At 38.5% G+C, this 14973-nt stretch overlaps 1 protein-coding gene across 2 annotated transcripts in view; it reads right to left on the reverse strand.

The window, feature by feature from the left end:
* MAN1A2 (mannosidase alpha class 1A member 2) overlaps window positions 1-14351 on the reverse strand; it is a 198909-nt gene extending 184558 nt beyond the window's left edge. The window contains exon 1 of one of the 2 annotated variants that reach the window (XM_025872529.2): window positions 13299-14351. In XM_025872529.2, coding sequence (XP_025728314.1) covers window positions 13299-13600 — 302 coding nt within the window. In that variant the 5' untranslated portion in view covers window positions 13601-14351. The remainder of the gene's footprint in view (window positions 1-13298) is intronic. The other variant, XM_025872528.2, reaches the window with a different exon arrangement.
* Between the last annotated feature and the right edge of the window lie 622 nt (window positions 14352-14973).

Genomic DNA, 14973 nt, shown 5'->3' on the forward strand with positions numbered 1-14973 from the left:
TGAGGGGAAATGCAAATGAAAACTACAATGAGATACCACTTCACACACATTAGGATGGATATAATTTTTTTTTAAACTTTGACATGGATGTGGAGAAACTGGAACCTTCAGATGTCGCTAATGGGAAGGTACAATGATTCAGCTGCCATGGAAAACAGTTTGGCAGTTCCTCAAAACGTTAAACATAGAATTACCATATGACCCAGAAATTCTACTCCTTGGGATATACCCAAGAGAAGAATTAAAAACAGATACTTAAACAAATACATGTAAACACATGTTCACAGCTGCACTATTCACAGTAGCAAAAAGGTGGAAACAGTCCAACTTGTCCATCACCAGAGGAATGCATAAACAAACTGTAAACTGTCTATACAAACAATGGAGTATCACTCAGCCATAAAAAGGAATGAAGTACTGACACATGCTACAATGTGGATTAGTCTCTAAAACACTGTAAGTGAAAGAAGCCAGACACAAAATGTCTTACATAGCATGATACTATTTATGTTAAATATATGCCACATGGGTCATAACATTTACCAGAATAGGTAAAATCCTCAGAGACAGAAAGGAGACTGGTAGTTTGCTAGGGGCTGGTGGGGAGAGCGAGTGGGGAGTCACTGCTTAATGGGTATGGAGCTTCTTTTAGGGTATGAAAATATTTTTGGAACTACACAGAGGCGGTGATTGCACAACACCGTGAATGTACTAAATGCCACTAAATTGTTTACTTTAAGATGACTGATTTTATGTCATGCAAAATTTACCTTGATTGAAGAAATACTTAAGAGCTTAGACTCAAGGGCAAACACAATTTTAATGAATAAGGTAAAACCCACCCTGTCTTTGTGCAGCCATAATAAAGTACCATAGAGTGAGTGGCCTATAAACAACAAAAATTTATTTCTTATAGTTGCAGAGGCTGGAAGTCCATGATCAGGATGCCAGGATGTCAGGTTCTGGTGAGAACCCTCTTCCAGGTTGCAGACTGCCAGCTCCTCACATGGTGGAATGCGCAGAGAGAGAAAGCAAGCTCTCCCACATGTTCTTATAAGGGCACTAATCACATTCATGAGGGTTTCGGACTCATAACCTAATTACCTTCCAAAGGCTCCACCCTCCTCATACCATCACACTAAAAATCAGGATTTCAACATACGAATTTTGGGAGGACACAAGCATTCAGTCAGCAGCGTTACCTGATATCAAGACTTACGTAAAGCTACACTCATTAATACACTTACTAAACAGCACATCATGCACATCCAAAAGAAATAGGACAGACAGCCCAGAAACAAACCTATGAAAAATTGTTTTATGGAAGAAAAGGCATTACAAATCTATGGGAAAAGACAGATTCTTCAAAAAATAGCACAGGGAAAACTGGACACCTGTACAAAAAAAAAAATAAACTCAATCCCTACCTTATCACACAGAAAATCAAAACCAAGTAGTAAGTTAAATCCCTAGGTGTGAAAAACAAAACTTGAAAACTGCCAGAATTAAAAATACAGGTCACTATAACTCCAGGGTTTAAATCATTCCCTAAGCAAAATTCACAAAGCAATACCATGAAGAAAATTAACAATTTCAATTACATTAAAATTTTAAATTCTGTAACATTAAAGAAACCATAAACAAAGTATAAAAATAAGGCATCCACGTCAAGAAGATGTGTAATGCATATAACAAAGAATTCAGTCAGAATGTATAAATAATTCATACAAGTAAGAAAAAGGAGAAAAACCCAAAAGAAAAATTGACCAAAAAATGTAAACGAGCAACTCAAAGACTGGGAAACCCAAACAATCAATGTTAAAAAAAAAAGTTCCACCTCACTCGTACTCAGGGAAATAAAAACTAAAATTGGCATCAGATTAATAAAGATGTTTAAAGTCTAACAATACCATGGTTTATGGTTTATGAAGATTCAGGTAGGAGTGTAAATTGGTACAACCACTCTACAGACAATTTAGCAAAAAAAATTTTGAGTCAGTGATACACCAACTTTACAACCCAGTAGTTCTATTATTAAGTTTTTACCATGGAGAAAAAATGGACTATCATTAAGTCATAAAATGGATTAAGAGAATAAAATAATTGAATCACAGCCCAATATCAACATAAATTGTTAAAAAAATGTTGAGCAAAAAAGAAACTCACAGAATGATATTATATAATATTTAAGAACATGCAAAACAATATATAATTATGCATTTATACTTATATAGATAATTTTATCAATATATGTTACGGAAGTATAAAATCATATACTTAAGACAATGTCAACTCAGGCCAGAAATTTGCCTCCAGAAGAGTAATTTTTGGCTAAAATAGGAAAATGTTAACATTTTAAATAGCAGGTACAGTTACATTAATATTATGTTAAGACTTATATGTATGCATATAACTCTTGTAAAAAATGATGGAGAATTTATACCAGATATCAAAACATACTATTATAAAACTATGAAATTAAAACAGTGTAGTGCTTTGGGGAATAACCAGAAAGATCCATAAGGGGGTTAAAAAAAAAGAACTATGCACATACTGGGATATATTATCATCTATTTAAGTAATCCCCTGTTGACAGACATTTAGATCATTTAAATATGTCATGTTATAGTTTCAGGGGATATTCTTGAACATTTCTTTGTGCAGTGATGTGACGATTTCCCAAGAATAAGTTTTTAGAAGAGCTGAATCAAAGAATATGCACTTTAAATTAGCTGATAGTACCAAACTGTTCTTCACAGACTCTATGAATCTACACCTACAAACAGTCTAAGAGCAAGAGGAGCCAGTCGCTCAATGTTCACTGCACTCGAGGTATTACCAATCTTTTAAGTACTCTACTTGTTAGGTAGAGGGAAAAATCCAGGTCATGAAAAGGTAAATGTTTATTGATGACATCACTAATTAACAGAAAAATTATTCACATTTATTATTATATGCATAACAGATACATATCAAATATAAACCTTGTATCAGATGCCACCTTACTGCCAAGTAATTTAAGAGGTCATGTATGCACATATAACTTTATAAATAAACTTACAAATATAACCATAATATGGCTATCTACAGAGTTTCAGACACATAAATACAATCATGCCAGATCTTAATTGGTGGGCATATTTTTTTCAGATGCCAGAGTCTAGATGCTGACTGAAAAAAGCTATAGAACACTGTACCTTATTTCCAGATAACACAGTCCATATTTCAGAAATGCACAAATTAATGACATAAATGCATTAGAAAAAACAGAGAGAAGATAAGACAATAACGTATCTGAACCCTCAAAAAATGCCAATGACCTAAAAGCATACACCAAGTCTTATCTAGGTGAGAAGGTATCTCTAAGACCCATAGAATCTGACTCCAAAGATGATGATACATACTTTAAGAATGATGTTAAGATCTGAATCTAAGATTTAAATTTTTCAGTGGTGTCCAAGTCAAAAGTAATCTTCTATAATCCCCAGCACTTCGTATAATGCTTAGCACATAAATACTCAAAAACACTTGCTGAATAAATGAATGTGACGAATATTCTCTAATGGTAACATCATTATCACAAAGGAAAGGCCAAGAGATCTGTACAAGTGATAGAGGTTGATTTTATAAATATGTAAATGTCAAAAATGTAAAAGGAAAAATAATATACACATTGTTCTTTGTAGTCTCCAGATTACTTCAAATCCTTTTGTTTCTTTAACTCGTTATAGAACTTGTCCCTAAAGTTCTTGCTAAGATATGGGGAATAAAAGAAAACAGACACTTCCAATGGCATCTCTCAATATTAAGGTTAGGAAATCAAAGAAAATTTTGCATCAAGAATAGTAACAGCCTTCACAGATCTGAAGCCTGAATTACTCTGGGACTCTATTTTCCACAGCATTTATCCTAAAGACTTAGCAAATTAAAAGATGGAATTGTTCGGCGCCTCAGTGGCTCAGTGGTTAAGCGTCTGCCTTCGGCTCAGGTCATGGTCCCAGAGTCCTGGGATCGAGTCCCACATCGGGCTCCCTGTTCGGCGGGAAGCCTGCTTCTCCCTCTCCCACTCCCTCTGCTTGTGTTCCCTCTCTTGCTGTGTCTCTGTCAAGTAAATAAATAAAATCTTTAAAAAATAATAAAAATAAAAAAATAAAGATGGAATTGTTAACTGGGCTCAAAAATGACACCTGGAAATACTTTTCTAAATATACCTATTACCTTCATCCAGGCCAGCACATAAAATGTTCCCAAAAAAATGTTCAATAGATTATACTTTCAAACTTACGAGAACCAAGACTATAAAACAGTATTTCATTCATTTACACTTTTTAAATTGGTACAAATTTCATTATATAATCAGAATATTATGAAATGAATTATAGTCACATATGATATGGTTTTTAACCTTTATTTTTATATGTAAAAATGACACTGCTAATTCCTATTTAGAACACATTTTGTTTTCACAGTATTTGTAATATCTTGAAGTAAATTACTGCCACATTTTTCAGTTCCCTACTTCATGAAATTATTAATATTTCATATGTATGAGATGGAAGGAATCTTTAAAGATTCAATCAATTCCCTCATTTCATAAATCAGGCACAGGGAAGTTATAGCTTATCTAAATACATTCCAGGAAGAAAGGACAATGCTGAAACTAGAGCCCCTATCTCTTAACACTGAGCCTGATGTTCTTTTAAATATACAATGATCCCTTCCTTCTGGACTACATAAAATTCCAAAATAGACCACTGAAATGAATGCCCTTTGAAGATTTTTCTTATAATAAATCCTAAAACCTAATCTGTAACTAAATCTCCAGTGTATTCTTCATTATAGCCATGTTCTAAAAGGAAAAATTTCCAGCAGAGGTTCAATGGCAATCAAAAGAAACTTTTCTGACAGAATTTGCAAAATTCTGATTTATTTGAAATTAAAAACAGCAAATGATTGTCCTGGCCAATTAATATGTAGCATCAGCCCAAACCACAGGCTAATTTTTTAAATAATTTTCAAACAACAGTAAACAAAACATTTGTCCAGTTAGTTAATGTTTACCAGGTACTACTGATTTCAAAAAAAGTCCTCCTTCTCTGTGGGAGATAAGTTCCAAGACCCCTAAAGGATGCCTGAAACCACAGATAGTAACAAACCCTGTATATTCACCATTTTTTCCTATACATACCTATGATAAAGTTTAATTTATAAATAATAGTAAAAGATAAACTCATAATAAAATAACAATATACTGTAATAAATGTTACATGAATGTGGTCTCCCTCCCTCTCTCAAAATACCTTATTGTACTGCACTCCCCTTATGATGATGATGATGTGATGATAAAATGCCTACGTGATGAGGTGAATGTAGGTGTTGTGACCTAGTATTAGGCTGCTACTGACCTCACACACATCAGAAGGAGGATCATCTGTTTCCAGAGTGCGGCTGACCGCAGGTAACTGAGAACCAGGCAAGTGAAACCGCGGATGTGGGGGAACTACTGGAGATGTTTAGTTTCTCAGGTGCCAACTTTCAGCATGATCTAATTTTATAGCTATATTTGTAAAAATTAGGTTAGTAATACCTAACTTACAGGTCTGACATAAAGACTATAGGTTAAATGTGTGAAAACATTTATCACATGCTCTCTATTATTTTCTTCCTTTTTTCCTAAAGAAGGAGAAATTCAATGTGGGGGCATGCAAAATAACTTAGATACATTTATAGGAATAAGTATGTTGTAGAGGGCCAAAAGGAATCATTCCTTAATTTTTTAAATTATTTTTTATAAATGGCCTTTATTAAAGACTCTATGCTTCTCACTGTAAGACATCATTCCTCCTACTTCTGCATTTTACCTCTCAATTCTTCCTTGTGTTTTGTTTATACCTTCTCTTAGGGAATTTGCCACCTTGCCATGCACATCATTTATTCAACAGGTATATACTTTTATTAAGGGCCAAATGTACTTCAAGCATTGGACATATAAAGATAAATTAAAGACAGTTATTTGCCCTCAAGGAACCCATACTCTTTTAGGAGAGACAGAGAAGTAAGCAAATAGACTGTAAATACGCAATCACAGACATACATGAGAAAGATAAAGTACCTGGGAAAAACACTACCTACAGACAGGGGAGGTAAGGAAATAAACCCGTAAGAGGATTTGGGCAATCTCAGCTGTAATGGATAAATTAATACTAACAAGAACCCTGTAGATCAGAAAACACTATTTCTATTTTAATCTTATTAGGAAACAAGATTAAATGCAAATCACTCAACGTAACTGAAGCACAGAATTACAATAAATAATGCTGATAAAAAATAAAATCTAATTTCAAACTACATGTTATAGAGACTACATAACCTACATAAGACAACGTTAATAATTTGGAAGTAATAATCTTAGATTGCTTGATCCTTTAAAGAAAATCCAAAAATATTAATAAGAGTACAGAAACATTTCATAGCCCTATAACACTTCTTATAAAACCCAAGAGAAATTTTGGAAAGGCTATTATAGCTCTTAAAGCAAATAAACTAATGCTCGAACAAATTTGATTTCCTTAAAACATTTAACTTGATCCAATAAATACTGTTAATATATTAACATTCAATTTCGGAGCATCATCTCCTAGAATTTCCAACACTCACTGACCAACATGAAAATCACAATTTATACCTTGGCATTCTGCATTTTAACCATACCATTCTAATACTTTATTCATTTCTGAGAATTAAAAATATACTGACATATTCAGTGATTTGATAATGCTGAACTAATAAAAGCAAGGTCACTGTCACTTGGTCTAGGATCAAAATTCGACTTTAAATAAGAATATACCAAATGTCATCTGGTGAGCAGTGACAATGCCAAAATACAGCCTCTTCCAAATCACTATCAATACTTATGAAAGATGCAGAAAATGATGAAAACTCAGACTATCAAAGAAATAAGAGCCATCACATCAGAATTTGGAAGAATTCTTTACTGACAACCATACTTAAGATTATACAGAATCAAGCCTCACCTCATGCAACAAAAAAACGCCCAAACTACTACGCTACCCCAACTGTAACTGATCTCAGAGACCAAGGGTCTGTCCCAATAGGAAAATGGGACAGAGACCTCCATACAGTAAGAGCACTCACTGTTCAACTTGCCTTTCCCCACTCTCTTCCCAATTCTTACCTTATTATCTAACTGATCAGGTTCAGTCAGAGAGCAACTCCTGGAGGATGGGGGAAGTGTGTGGGAAACAATGAAAAACTGCTTTCTAAGTGGTAATGGACAAGACAAGAAGAATCTCAGTAGCTGTCCATGCAGCCAACTGTACTCTTAATTTAGGAATCACATAAAAATGTATTCTGGCACCAAAACAGTTGAGAGGACTAAAGATGCTAGTATCACAGCAGAGTAGAGGAAATTAGACTGAGAGGTGCACAGATCAACTTGTTCTCCAACTACAGAAGTGAAAAGGTTATTCACTCAATAAAAGTAAACAAAGTCTATATAAACATACATACAATCAAGGCATCTACATCAGAATGTTGATAAATATCAAGTATAAGCAGATTTCACATCTGAGTAAAGGCAAGTGGGAAAAATAACCATGAAACAAAGAGGGTAAATACATTACAAGGGAAAGCCCAGCAGACTTAACAGGATAAAATGATGTGACCTCCCCCAAACACGAGCAGAATTTCCTAACAACAGGATAAGGCGGAAAAAGGCATGGAGGAAGAATGAGATAAGGAAGGATATTAAAATTAAAATGATGACAGTGAGATTTAAAATCTCTACTCTTGCAATAAAAAGCAAAACTGAATCAAGCAACAATGCAAATCATGACATGAAAATCTTGAAAAACTCTCACTGAAAAACGCACACTGCAATCTGGACTGGACACATTTCAAGTCCAACACTGACGTGTCATTAGTGACAAACACACTGGCCAGCACAGGTTTAGAGTGATTATGTCTAGTACAATGTCTTACAGCTAGTTAGTAAAACAAAGACGCAACTTTAGGTCCTTCTAACTCCAAAGCCTATTCTTTCTGTTTGAGGAAACTATCAGAAGTTAACGTATTTTCAAGTATTCAAGTTACACTAACAAAATGCTGACTCGAGGATGAAACTTACTGGCAATTCAAATAAATATTTAAAAAACAAAACAAACCACAAAGCCCATTTATATAAAGCCATTATATAAAACAAATGTCAGTTTCAAGAATGAAAGAAATTAGTAAAATTTCAATTAGATAGGTCTATTATGTACATAAATCGTGAACATACTTTATGTATATCAGTATATACTTGTAACAACATTCTTGTGTTTTACAACCAATACCTGTTTTGGTTACCTTGAAATCACAGATGCTAAAAATGACTGTCATCAACATCAAACCATGAACTTCACATTATTATCATCTGAGAACTATGGGTTATTTGTGAACCACTTAATAGAAGGGAACATACAGGTTTTCTCATGAAAAGACTTTATCTCAAATTCATGTATTATCAATTATATAAATTAAAGTATTAATCCCGTATGGTATATATTTCCTAGTAATCCATAGCATGTCACCCAGAAACTGAGAGTTATCCTGGACTCCCTCCTCTCCTACCTTAGCCCCTATATTTGATCAACTATCAATTTCTGTGAAACTTAACATACTAACATCTCTTGAATCAACCACTCTTCTCCACTAATTTCTCTCCTTCTCCATTATCACCACTGTGGTCTAAGCCAATCTCTCCTGTGGCCTAGCCTCTCCTAATTTCACATGCCCTCGGCTCCTCTCCAATCCAGGGTTTATAATGCAACCATAGTGATTATTTAAATTTTTTAAAAAATGATTATGTCAGGTGCCTGGGTGGCTCAGTTGGTTGAGCGACTGCCTTCGGCTCAGGCATGATCCTGGAGTCCCGGGATCGAGTCCCACATCAGGCTCCCTGCTCAGCGGGAGTCTGCTTCTCCCTCTGACCCTCCCCCTCTCATGCTCTATCTCATTCTCTCTCTCAAATAAATAAAATCTTTAAAAAAAAAGAGAATAAATTTAAAAAAATGATTATGTCATTGCTTTGCTTTAATGAAAACCCTTCACTGACTTTCCACAGTACTCAGGATAAAGACCAAAAACTTAACTAGACTCTCCAGGATCGTGCCCAGGGATTCCCAACTCAACAACAACCAGGTGAAACGCTGATTCATGAGATTTACTTATCTGGCAGCTTAGTAGTGGAGAGGCATAAAATGAAGAGCACATACCCCTCTAGAGAGAGCAGCTGCCCAGATCCAGCTCAGGGCTGCCATCTGAAAATATCCATTTGGGTGTTGCCAGATCCTCCAATTTTTTCAAGAGAAATCAGAAGTCCAGACTTTCATGTGAAATCTGATATGTGAAGGCCTGCAACTAACTCATACTTTCTGAATAACAAGGCCAAATCTGACCTGTCATGTAGTCTTTTCGCCTAGCCCCACACGGCTAAATCTCTACACCAGCCATACTGAACATTCCTCAGATCCTCAATGATGCCAGGCTTTTTTCTTAGGGTTCTCACAAATGTGGTGTCCTCTGCTTTGATCACTTTTTCCCACATCTCTACCTCACTTAGCGATCTATTTGTTCTAAGTCTCTGAGCCATTCATTGCTTCCTCAATGAAAACTTCCCTATTCCCATGGGCTGCCCCCCCACCCCAATCCACAGGATAAATCACACCATTATGTGCCCTGACAGCACTGAGTACAACTCCATAACACTTAGCACACTTTGAAAATAAATGTATGTATTTAGGGGCGCCTGGGTGACTCAGTTATTAAGCGTCTGCCTTCAGCTCAGGTCATGATCCCAGGGTCCTGGGATGGAGCCTCGCATCGGACTCCCTGCTCGGCGGGAAGCCTGCTTCTCCCTCTCCCACTCCCCCTGCTTGTGTTCCCTCTCTCGCTGTCTCTCTCTCTGTCAAATAAATAAATAAAATCTTTAAAAAAAAAAAAAGAAAAGAAAAGAAACGTATTTATTTAATGCCCATCATCCCCCTAGATGAGAAGCTCCATCAAAGCAGGGCCTGACACGCAGTGGACATGCGATACACATTTTTTGCTAACTACTCTGGTTATAAAATGTTCCTTTAGACAACAGGTTTGGGTATACTTTTAAAATATTAATCTGTTCCTAACTTTTCAGAAACATGTACAGTATTTAAAGTGGTCTCAAAATTAAAATAATTCAATTAAAACTATAATTACCAGTAACAATAACTGCTAATCTTTACTGAGCACTTACTAAATACTAGGAAATATTTTGAGCACTTTACATGTACTATCTCATTCACTAGAACAATCTGTAAAGTAGATGCCAATGTCATCCAGAGGAAGCAGCTTAGACACAGAGTTTAAAAATTTCAAGATCATACATCTAATCAGTGACAAACTAGGGCATAAATCCATGCAGTCAAGGCTCTAGAACTTAAGCACCTAACTATAATACTAAATTAACTCATTAATAAAGAAAAGTCAATTCAACAAGTACCCCTTAAATACTGTGAATAAGAAATAATGGCCATGATTCATGTTCCATTACTTCTCCATTAAAGTGAGGTTTCTCATCCCTCTACCCTGCACCCTTCTACATACACGAAATAAAGATAAATTATCAATTTGTAGTTTTCAAATTAAGATTTTTTGAACCACACCCAAAATAGGTATGATTTTAGCACCAACTAGTTCTGTTGAAATATTATCTTTCGGAATGATTTTTAAATGAGCTAATGTTTCTACATTAGCCTGATGTTTTATGTCTCACATTTTAAACTTATTATTTGAATGATCTCTATTTTGAAATATAGTTTATTGCCCATGTTAAGAAATTGCTACAGATTGTGCTTTCAGATATAAGCAACAACCGATAACATACCAAACAAATATAAAAGGATATAACCTCAGAAATACGTACAGAGATAATACAGGGATCCCTCTTCACCGGAACCCTCACAATTTGAATCCTTGCTTTCCAAAATTCAGGAACTAAGCAGTTTGAATAAATTCTCACATGTATCATTTGATACCTGGGCTCTTAATATCCAAAACTCAGGATCTGGCTCACAATCCCTTACCATTAGCCTCAATAACCAACCAAAGCTCCCAACTCAGGAACTCACTAGTTTTGGATAACAATACACAAAGCAAAATATTCACAGGTTATATAAACTTAAGAATTCTTGTTTAAGAGGGGCACCTGGGTGGCTCAGTCGGTTAAGCGACTGCCTTCAGCTCAGGTCATGATCCCAGGGTCCTGGGATCCAGCACCGCATTGGGCTCCATGTTCTGCAGGAAGCCTGCTTCTCCCTCTCCCACTCCCCCTGCTTGTGTTCCCTCTCTCGCTGTCTCTCTCTCTCTCAATTAAATAAATATTTTTTTAAAAAGAAAGATTTCTTGTTTAAGAGATCTAAGTAGGCTTTTTAAAAATGTAAAAAAGATGGACATACCTGTATTCTCATTCAAATCTTTTTTTTTCAAATCTTACATTTTAACTACACTTAACTGAGAATTTTTTTTAAGATTTTATTTATTTGACATCACAGCGAGAGAGGGTGAACAAGCAGTGGGAGTGGGAGAAGCAGGCTCCCCGCTGAGCAAGGAGCCCGATGCGGGGCTCATTTCCAGGACCCTGGGATCATGACCTGAGCCCAAGGCAGATACTTAACGACTGAGCCAGTCAGGCGCCCAGAGAGAATTTTTCTAGTGAATATTTTTAAACTAGAATGTTGCCATATATTGTATATTTTTTAACCTTTAGACCACACAAAATATAAACTGTTTAGTACATGACAGATCAGTGTAATAACAGAGTTCAGTAATGTTAATGTGTGGCTCTCAAAGAAATCTGAAGCCAGTCTTAACACCCTTTATTCTCAAATATTTATCATAGCTTGTATAAAAATCATGGGAAATAAGGTTCTCCAGGAAAACAGTACTTTCAGTGTTAATTTTTCAGCAACATATTTCACAGATCACATCAGATTTTTCTCGAAGTCACAAAGAGCAAAGAGCAAAAATAAAAGAAACTGATGCGAAAAAGTACAGAAGTTGAAAATGATGGCAAAAAGTCCAAATTTAGTTACAAAATAATGGCTTGAAACAATTTTAGAAGTAACTACTCCACAAGGTTTGGCCAAAAGTCAAAGAATCGGGAAGCAAATAATGAATTAAGATTGAGAAAAAGGAAAAACCAGCTGTCATTACAACATTGCATTATCCCAAGTATTTAACTTAGGCTCACATCTAAACCTAAGCTTCTTCAACTCCTGCTTAATAAAAAGTGAAAACTAATGTCAGTTGAAAACAGAATTCAAGTATAGTTTTTTTTTCCACATACTCAAAAATTATTTTAAGAAACAGGAAAAAGGGGACTTAGCAGGTCAAAAAAAAAAATGTAGGTTTGAGAAAAGTAAACTGCTTTCCCAAACTCTTCTTTTGACACAAATTGCATAAATGATTTAAAGAGATAATCACTAGAGCTCCTATTCTATCCTTAATTTGTCTTTACTCACCCAAGAGCTCTCCTCAAATTTGGTGATTTGAAAGAACGTGAACCATCAACCATATTGCAAAAGTTACTTGACACACTCCAACTCACGTATTAAAAAAAATAAAAAATTTAAAAACATAACCAAATCTTTCTACAAGACACAAAGTGAAATGACTGTAAGATTCGATGATATTTTTAACATAACTGATTTTCACATGCAGTACCAAAACAGATCCCCTGAAAATAACAGAAATCAGGGTACTTTTGTACGCTAAAAAAGGACAGGTATATTCTGTCCATAGTTTGTCTTCCTAAAAAGGTAAGATTCACTACTGATCTTTAACTACAAGCTAGAGAATAAGAGCCCTTGGGAAGAGAACTCATAGAAGCTGTCAGGATTCAATGGGTCTATTTCACAGGGTGGCACTATGACTGAATGCAACACATTCTAATAAATGAAGACGCAGCACATAGGTGATCATTTCTTTAGATTAAATTTTCCTACCTCCCAATTGTTCACATCAGACATAATATCGCTGAGCACAAATGTTTCTCCTATATAAAACAAAGGAGCTGCACTTTAGATGGGGCTTCTAGGAGCCCTTCCAGTCCATGGTTTTATTCCACCAGTTTTGAAGTAACTACAACTCTAACGACTCAAGGAAAATTACATCTTACAAAAAAAAAATAAGACAGATTTGATGCAATAAACCATACCCTGCTCTAACAAATGTTAATACCAAAACTTCTGAAATAAACAAACCTGTGTCTATGTTCATCAGGTCCATGGATCAGGAAGACTCCAGGGTTTTTAGCCCCTTTGCTGGCATCTACATGAGGAATTAACACATCTTCCAAACCCAGATCAAAGCGTTTGTGTTTTGAAGAGTCTGGAAGGAAGAAGAATGCCCCAAAACACAGGGTGATGAAGGCACTTAGAATAAGGAGGAGGATAAACTTCTCGGAAAGTCTCAAGGTAGCCCTGTGATGTGGGAAGGAAGGCGGCCCCAGGTTCAGAGGTGGTATCCTTCGTCCAGATAAGGGCAGCAGGGCCGGGGTAGTCATCGTTTACGCTCTTGAACAGAATATCTTACAAAGTTCTCATCTTATATCAAACGTACAAGACATTGAACAGTCTCCAAAATCTTGGCAAAAAAATGGAGAAACTCAATTTTGCTCCTCTTAAAGGACTCCTGTGCTTTTTAGTAGGGCATCTCTTTCACGCTCGTCCAATTACATTCAGAAACGTGCGTGGCCCCCACACCGATCACTAGTTTGTGTCCTGTAATATTTTCTCTGCCATTTGATTTTCAGTACCTCATCGGGTTATCACAAGTCTCCTCTTCATTCCTAAGAGTAGATGAGGCAAGCAACACTGCAGAAAGGCTGCAAGGTGGGGTCTTCCATTCCTGCACCCCAGTGAGATGCTCCAATGTGGTCTCCCGCCCCAAAAGGGAGACTGACCAGATCCGAGGAGTTGCAGCTGATTCACTTAACCACCTCTGATGTTTCGATTCCAGAACCTCTTCACCTCGGTGGTGGAAAAATAAGGGGCTCCTCGGAAGTCAGCCAACAGGGAAGGAGGGAGGTCTCCCGCCTCGCCGGGAAGGCGAAGCGGCGGCGCCGAGCGAAGCCGCGGGAAAGGGGTCTCGCACGCCCGCGCCTCCCGACACCGCCCCCAGGCTCCACGCTCGGGGGAGAGCTCCGCCGCTGCTCCCTCGACGGCCGGCGCGAAGGGCATTCGCGCCCCAAATGCCTGCGCCCTCGCAGCCGCCGCTGCCGCCGCCGCTGTTGCTAGCGCACGGGTCTGGCGGGGAGCGGAACTTCCTCCTCGGGCGGCCACTGAGAAGCCCCGGCGTGTGCGGGGGGAGGGGAAGCGCGGCGGCCGCCCCCGCCCGGCTCCTCCTCCCGCTCGCCGCCGCCGCCGCCGCCGCCGCCGCCGAAGTTAACCCCGGCGCCTGCTCCCTGGACGAGGCCGCCGCTGACCCCGCCGCGCCCGGCAGCGGTGACCGGGCCCCCGCCGCTCCGCGGCGTGGGAAGAAGTCGAGCCGCGGCCCCTCAGTCCGAGAGCCCGGGGCAGGCGCCTGCTCATTCCTCGCTCGGCGCTGGGGAGGCGGCGGCCCCGGGCGCGCAGGAGCGGCCGCGCCTCGGGCGAGCAGAGGTCGGCTCCGTCTCCGTCCTCGCCGGCCGCGGGCCGCCGTGGGGGCCTCCTCGGCGCCGCCTCCGGTCGCTCGCAGCAGCTTACTCTGGCGGCGGCGGCGGGTGCGGGAGAGGCGGCGCGCCCACGCGGTGCGGGGCTGCGGCCCGGTCGTCAGCCCCTGCCTCCTAGGCCCGGAGAGAGCAGACAGTAGAGGGCCGACGCCCGTTGGGCACACGCCTGCAAGGGACCCGGGGGTGCGAGAGGGAGGGGGTGGATGGCCAGGGCCGGCCTGCCGCCC

The sequence above is a fragment of the Callorhinus ursinus genome, unplaced genomic scaffold (genome assembly GCF_003265705.2).
Source record: "Callorhinus ursinus isolate GAN/ISIS: 27379988/994484 unplaced genomic scaffold, GSC_fseal_2.0 scaffold9, whole genome shotgun sequence".
In the NCBI taxonomy this organism is placed as follows: domain Eukaryota; kingdom Metazoa; phylum Chordata; class Mammalia; order Carnivora; family Otariidae; genus Callorhinus; species Callorhinus ursinus.